The following is an 8,125-nucleotide window of genomic DNA, read 5'->3' as shown; positions in this document are numbered from 1 at the left end:
CTTTCCATCACCCTCAGCATCTTTCTCCACATCCCTCTCATCACCCTCATTAACCTCTGGCTCGTCACCCTCAACTTGTTCATCACCCTCCCCTTCTGATACTCTGTCCTCGTCCTCCCCACCCTCACTACCCTGACTTCCCTCCTCCTCTTCCTCCTTATCAACCCCTTATGCCTCCTCTACTTGTTTCTCGTTGGGGCACTCCACCGCCTCTGCATGTGGCAGAATATGGGCAGGGTAGATGTCGTGGTTTGGATTTCAGGTTGGACCGCTGAGAAAGAGGGTCCTGTAACAGGGGATAGGGTTTCTGGTAATTTTTGGGGGTTTTCTTTGTGAGAGGTTAGGGCTTGTGCTGTGCGGGTTTCTTGAAAAGTCGACGGTCTGGGTGGAATTTTAAGTGGGATCAGGGTGGCTTCGTCCTCTTTACATGCCGCCGCCAAACGAGCATATAATTCACTCGCCTTTGCTCCATGGTCATATTTCTGCAAAAAATCCTTAATGATCTGCTCTGGATCTGGCTCATCGGTCGGCTCTGTGGTGGCGACGGCGGTAGTAGCAGACGGTATTGCAGCGGTTGTGGTTGGCACCACCGTTGGCTCCAAACTTACTGTAATTGGGTTGAGAGTCACGATTTGAGATGACAAAGCCGCCGCCGCCTCTGTTTGAGGAACAATCGATGGCTTCTTCGCCGTCGGGTTCGTCGAAGATTTTGACGAAGATCCGTTGGTCTTTGCCTTGGTGTGTTGAGGATTCTTCCTTCGGCTGGTGTGTTTGGGTAGTTGGTTCTCCATGACATTGTGGTCGGAAATCCGCAATGGTCGGTGGCGCTTCCGTCGAAAACTTACGCAAAGAAAATTTGGAATGGTGAGGTTTGGGTTTTCGAAAATTGAATGGGTGTGTTGTGAGAGAAAATAATTGTGAGGGAGAAGTTAAGAAGGTGAGGGAAGTTATTTAAAGAAAATTTGAAAAGAAATAAAAATAAAAGGAAAATGGCCCGTGACGGTTGCATGATGATACAGGCAACCGTACGCCTCCTCCTTGGTAGTTTTGAATTTTGAATTTCAAAATTTGAAACTCCCCCCACCCCATTTTGTCCGAAAATTTCTCCCCCTCACTTAACTGCCATTTTCAAGCTCCCTCTCAGAATACAACACTTAGGAAAATTATAACAAAAGAAACGAGACACTAAACACCCTGGTCAAGGGGATAAGAATCCAAAAAAAATATTTTCAATCTCAAATTACGTTTCCAGGTATGCTTGGTGTTTCAAAAAAAGAAAATATTTTTGGGTAAATCATTTTTTTCTTTGTTTGGGTTTTTTTCTATTAAATCAAAAACACATATTAACATTATTTACAAAATATGTTTAAGTATTCTTGGGAATATCCTGGTTCAGTCCACAGATTTTAAAACTTCATTCCTATCTACCGGACCGGAGAATTCCCGAAGAATGCCTCAACAACCTGACCGGTTAGGCGGTAGTTGGGAGCATGCGTAGTGGAATTTCTTCCCCCACACACAGCTCTGAACTCTCCCTAAACACTTTAACTCTGTGGCCAATTACAAGAAAATGGATAGAGTTAGAAGCGTTTCCCTGAATTTCCCAGCTCCATTTGCTCTGAGGCCAAAGATCGTGTAGGGCCCTATCCACTTGGACTTTAGCTTTCCAGGCATCAGTTTCAACCGTGGTTGGAACAGGAGCACTTTCTGACCAACCTGCAACTCCTTGAACCAGAGGTTTTTGTCGTGCCATAACTTGGTTTTCTCTTTGTACCACATCGCAGCATCGTATGTCTCCAGCCTCAATTCTTCCAGATCTTGCAGTTGGAGCTTTTTCTCCTCCTCACAGGCCTGGGGCTTCAGATTCATCTCCTTGACCGCCCAGTAAGCTCTATGTTCAACGCCCACAGGGATATGGCACATCATGCCTAAACCGAGCCTGTAAGGCGACATTCTAATGGGGGTCTTGAACACAGTACGGTAGGCCTTGAGAGCATCATCAAACCGTTTGCTCCAGTCTTTTCTCGATGGGCTAACTGTTTTTCCAGAATTCCTTTTATCTCTCGGTTGGAGATCTCTGCATGCCAGTTACTCTATGGATGATATGGAGTGGACAACCTGTGATGTACTCCGTATTTCCTCATCAGGGCCTCCATGGTTCGGTTGCAGAAATGCGTTCCTTGATCCGAAATAACCGCCCTGGGAACTCCATAGCGGCTGAAAATATTGGCCTTTAGGAACTTCATGACTTCCTTTGCTACACTCGTGGCAGTCGCCTTAGCCTCTATCCATTTTGATACGTAATCTACTGCCACCAGTATATAAGAATTTCCGTAGGAAGACGGGAATGGACCCATGAAGTCCATCCCCTAGACATCAAACACTTCACAGACGATTACTGGGACCAGGGGCATTTCGTCGCGAGCAGAGATTCCCTCGGTCTGTTGTCATCGACCACAACTCTAGCAATGCTCATACGCGTATCTATTCAGTGTGGGCCAGTAGAAACCGCTATCCAGAACTTTCCGAGTAGTTTTTCTTGGGCCAAAATGCCCACCGCATGCCAATGCATGACAATGGTCCAGTACGTCACTCTGTTCCCATTCCAGAATACGCCTTCTGATCACCTGGTCTGAACTCATTCTCCAGAGGTAAGGATCGTCCCAAAAATAGTACTTGGCTTCACTCCTAATTTTCATCCTCTGGGCCTGGGAAACTTCTGGTTCACTTGGAACCTCTCCCGTGGCTAAGAAATTTGCCAGGTCTGTGAACCAAGGTTCTGCATTAAGCTTAAACTTCCCCTTTTCTGAATTTCCTGGACCAGTTATCGCTTGCACTTCCACCCAACTAATCAGTCTAGAAGAATTCCCCACGTAATAAAGATGCTCTTCCGGGAACGCATCTTATATAACCTCCTCTGTATCTCCTTGAAAATTTTTCTTAGATGATTGGCTACCTTATTCTCAGTCCCCTTCTTATCCCTCACTTCCCAGTCGAATTCTTGTAGTAACAACACCCATCGGATTAGTCTTGGCTTAGACTCCTTCTTCACCAACATGTACTTAATAGCTGCGTGATTCTCCTAGGTCTGGTTAAGAGTCTTCGAGGCGTAGAAAATCACATAGCTCTTCCCATCAATTCTTTGACCTGGCACTGCTCCGACGGCGTAGTCACTGGCATCACACATCACCTCGAAGGGGTGATCACCTCGAAGGGGTGATTCCAGTCTAGACCTCTGATTATCGGGGCTGATACATGCTTATCCTTCAGGAGTTGGAAGGCCCCTTGACATGCCTCGTCAAAGATAAAATCGACATCATTCTGTAGGAAGCGGGTAAACGGTTGCGTGATCTTCGCAAAATCCTTTATGAACCTTCGGTAAAAACCCGCATGACCTAAGAATCCACTCACCCCCTTCTGACTTGTGGGATAAGGAAGCTTCGAAATTACATCCACATTTGCCTTGTCGACTTGGATTCCTCTCTCTGATACAACATGGCCCCGGACTATTCCCTCTGGGACCATAAAATGACACTTCTCGAAATTGAGGACGAGGTTATTCTCTTGACACCTTCTCAGAACAACATCCAGATGACTTAGGCACGACTTAAAAGAATCTCCGTAGACAGTGAAGTCATCCATGAAGATTTCTATACACTCTTCTAACAGGTCGGAGAAAATGCTCATCATACACCTTTGGAAAGTTCCAGGTGCATTGCATAGACCGAAGGGCATCCTCCTATAAGCATACGTGCCAAAAGGGCAAGTGAGTGTTGTCTTATCTTGATCTTCTGGGTTGACGTAAATCTGGAAGTAGCCACTGTAACCGTCAAGAAAACAAAAGTATTATTTCCCGGCTAACCTCTCCAGCATTTGGTCGATGAAAGACAGAGGGAAATGGTCTTTTCGAGTGGCTGTATTTAACTTCCGGTAGTCGATACACATTCTCCACCCCGTGACTAATCGAGTGGGTATGAGCTCATTCTTTTTATTCTTCACCGCCTGTATACTCGACTTCTTCGGCACCATGTGAACCAGATTAACCCACTCACTATCTGGGATCGAGTAGATGATTCCCAAGGATAGTAACTTCAGCACCTCCTTCAAGACCTCTTTTCTTATGTTCGGGTTCAGTTTCCTCTGTGAATCCCAGTAGGCCTTCGCGCCTTCTTCCAAGCGAATATGATGCATGCAGAGATCGGGGCTGATTCCCACCACATCTGATAGAGTCCACCCTATGGATTTCTTATTCTTTCTGAACACTTCTAGTAATTTATCCTCCTGCTCCTGGGTCAGGTTACTGTTGACGATCATAGGGAACGTCTCATTCGCTTCTAGGTAAGCATACTTCAGGCCTGTTGGAAGTGTCTTCAATTCCTTTTTTGTTGAACTAGTCTCAGGGGCAGGGGGCTTTTGTCCCTTTCACTTGTGGTTGACTCCTCTGGGTCTGGTAACTTTTCCACACTTGCGAGATGGGCTAATTCCCTTGACGTGGCAGACGTCGGACACTTACAGAATTCCACAATTGCCTCTGCTAGCTCTTCATCTGTCAACTCCAGTGTGTTCATTGCTTCGCACCAACCTGCTACCTCCGTATCAATGCATTAATTTAGTCTCAAGATATTCTTGGACCAAGGGTTAATAATATCCACAGCATGAAGATTCTCCACCACTAAGGGTTTTTTCATAGTCTCATCAATGTTAAACGTGGATTTCTCCCCATGATAGTGCAGACAAATTGTTCCATCAAAAACATCAATTATGGTCTTAGCGGTGCGTAGTAATGGTCTTCCTAAAATCACTCCGCTAGACTCAGCAGATTCATTTTCACTCATCCTAATCACATGAAAGTCGGCTGGATACAAGAAATCAAGCACCTTAACTATCACGTTTTCCAACACACCCTCTGGATTAATGCATAACCTATCCGCTAACTGGATCACCTGGTATCCTCCGCTTCTGAATCACTGCTGAGACACTTTCTCTGATCACTATTTTGTCATTGGGTTTAGTATTCCTAGCGATGGACTCCTTGATAAATTTGCTGAATAGAGGCAGCTTCAGAGCCTGTAGGAATGGTAGGTTGATTTCCAGCTTGCCGAAGATTTCCATGAAGTCTACTGGATCATCTTTATTTTTTCTGACTTCCCCTTGGTAGGGAAAGGGCTTCACTTGTTTGACCGTGTTGCTGGAATCTCCCTTGAACGACTCTCCAATTTCTTTTCTTACTTCTTCTTTCTCCACTTCAGTTCTTGGGTCCAGGGAAAATGGGTCAGCCATTCGGGCTAGTGGTTTTCTCAAGTCACCGATCTGGATATCATCCTCTGTTCTGGCTTCCCTTGTTTCTGCTTCCTTTGTCCCAGTGTCTTCCTTTTGATGGTCCAAATCATCTCCTTCTTTGCTCACCTAAATAGGTGTCCCTTCATCAATCCTCATTGTCGGACCTTTGTACTCTCGTCCGGACCTAAGGGTGATTTGACTGATGTTAGCCCTATCTGATGCCTTAACTGTGGCTGGAATTCTTCCTTCATTCCCGCACATTTCACTCAGGGAAGTGGCGATCTGGGATAATAGCTTCGCTAGCATATCCATGGTTGTCTTGTGTTCCACTTGAGCGTCTTGAAGCTTATGTACCACATCATTCTTGGACTGTGACCAAATCATTTACCATCTCATCGAGGCTCTTCGGCTGTCTAGAGCTTGGCTGACTGGCACTCGGTCCTTGAATATAGTCCATGTCCCTAATTTGAATGGAAATTCCCTTGAGGCCCCTGGTTGCTGTTGTACTGATTACCCAACCCTTGATTCCCCTGGTAATTGGGTTGAGGGTTTGAGTTATTGCCTTGGTAATTCCTCTGATGGGTTTTTTTTAAAAAAAATTAACTCCTATATAAGGGAGGAAATCACAAATAAACTCCTATACTATAGATAGGAGGAAATTAAAACTGATGTTGTCAAGAGGGCTCGAACTTGGCACCTTATGCAATAATGTCTAATCTCTTTGCCGCTAGGACAAAGGCTCTAGACTAATTCCTCTGATGGGGTGGCACATAGGAATTTGCTGGATTGTTCTGATTCCTATTTGCCCAGTTGGATTGGTTGCCCTGATTCCGGTTGCCCCAATTGTTCGGTCCCTCCTGATTTTTGCCTAACCAGTTAGATTGCTGCTCTGGTGGGTTCAAAAAGTTAATATTCTGCTGTTGGAGTGGTGGATTCGGGTTATTATCAGTCCATCTAAAGTTAGGGTGATCCCTCCATGGGGCATCCCTTTGCTTCCATGGGTTCCAACTTCATTCTGATTCCAACTTCCCATTGAATTTACTTGAGCTTGAAAATCTCCTTCCTCCGGTGGACCGTAGTATGGTTGAGGTTGCAATTCTTCTAGACCTGGCGCTTTCACCTTTTCTGGTGGGGCCGGTTGATTACTCTTCTCTATAGCACTCAAGAGTGCATTCTCTAATCTATCAATTCGGGCCTCCACCTTTTCATCGCCTTGCTCTGTGATTGAATTAGTCGATCCTCTCCTGAGAATGGTACGCGACTGATCATACGTCTTATTTGCATCAGTTAATCTTCTGAGAATCTCTCTGGACTCTCTCACACGCTTCTTTGTGAAATTTCCCCCGCTCGAGGAGTTCATCAAATCCTTGGACTCTGGATTCGCCTCTTCATAGAAGATATTGTAGACCTCTGCTTCGATCATTCGGTTGTTGGGGCAAGAATCGAGCAGTCCCTTGAAGCGTGACCAATACTGGCTCATGGGCTCGTCATAATCCTGTCTGCATGCTTGAATTTCCTTCTTGAGGGCATTCGTCTTGTTTGCAAGAAAGAAGTAGTCCAAGAAAACCAGTCTGAAATCTGCCCACGTGCAGATAGAATTGGCCGGTAAACTTAATAACCATGTGTTGGCCTCACCCTTCAGCGCAAATGGGAGCATGCACAACCTATAATCCTCTTCAGTCGAAATAGAGGGCCTCTTCTGAATACTGCAATGTTTGCAAAACTCATGGAGGAATTCATATGGGCATTCAATCTTCCGCCCGTAGAATTGCGGCATCACAGAAAACACGTTCATTTTGATATCAATTGCCACTTGGGCTGGGGTAATGACAATGGCTTGGGATGGCTCGCCATTCAGATGGGCATTGAGGGACCCTATCTCCGGATCGTTATCAATTATGTCCACCATACTTTCTGCACTTTCTTCCTCTGTTTCTGAAAATGACTCTGGTTCCTTCTTGATTTGCGAGTGATAAGGCCTATTTCATGCATCAGTTTAGGGGTAAAATGTATGATACTTGATCAGTTTATCACGCAAAGCAAGTGTTAATTGTGCAGGAATGCCGCTTGACCAATGGCAACAAGGCAAGTTGATCAAGCTGGTACAAAAGGCGAAAAAGGCCAAAAATCGAAGGAGTTGATCAAAGGAGTGATCAGGCAGTTAGGCGAGGACCACTGCGTTCTAGAAGAAGGACACATGAGGCTAATGAGCTGGATGGTGATCATCATTCTGTTATCAAGAATGACGTTCTAGAAGGGGACACGTGCTGAAACGCAAGACGCAAGGACGGAGCTGAGTCATCATTATGTTATTGAGGAGCGACGTCATTCTAGAAGGAAGGCACGTATCAATCGATGAAACGCTCGATCATAGCGTGAGCGAATATCCTCTTCCGAGATCGTTATCCAGCTGGAGGTCATTGCGGCGAACTTATAAATAGAGGATGTACAACCATAATGAAGGATCTTCTTTTTCAGCATCTTCCTTTTAGTTTATTTTTTTTCCATTCTAGTTGAGTTTAGTTTCCAGTTCCAAAGTTAGCTTAGTTAGAGAAAGGTTCAACTAGAGAGAGAGCGACAAAAAGGGAGCGTGACAGAATACTTAATATCTGTTCGGTGTCTTCTCAAAGTTTCCGACCGAGAACTTCTCGGCTTTACTCGCTTTCTTATTTTCCGAAGTTCTTAGCTTAGTTTAATTCCGTAGTTAAAGAAATGGTCTTTTTGTATTCCGCATGTTCACAGCACTATTCTGAGCTTTGGGTATAAAAGTCGAAGTTGTTTTGCTTTCGTCATCTTGTTTACTGTTCTAGTTCAGTTTCGCTTTCAAGTTTTCGATCAAGTGTCT

At 45.0% G+C, this 8,125-nt stretch overlaps 1 protein-coding gene across 1 annotated transcript; it reads right to left on the bottom strand.

Moving 5' to 3' along the window:
- Positions 1 to 1,560: 1,560 nt before the first annotated feature.
- On the bottom strand, positions 1,561 to 2,366 carry LOC121776718. Its single transcript, XM_042173894.1, has 2 exons — positions 2,119 to 2,366; positions 1,561 to 2,077 (listed from the first exon to the last, which is right to left on the bottom strand). The coding sequence occupies exons 1-2, from the start codon at positions 2,364 to 2,366 to the stop codon at positions 1,561 to 1,563; spliced, it is 765 nt and encodes a 254-aa protein (XP_042029828.1).
- Positions 2,367 to 8,125: the final 5,759 nt, after the last annotated feature.

Source organism: Salvia splendens, chromosome 18, assembly GCF_004379255.2.
Source record: "Salvia splendens isolate huo1 chromosome 18, SspV2, whole genome shotgun sequence".
Classification (NCBI taxonomy): domain Eukaryota; kingdom Viridiplantae; phylum Streptophyta; class Magnoliopsida; order Lamiales; family Lamiaceae; genus Salvia; species Salvia splendens.
This window is presented reverse-complemented; position numbering and strand designations above follow the sequence as displayed.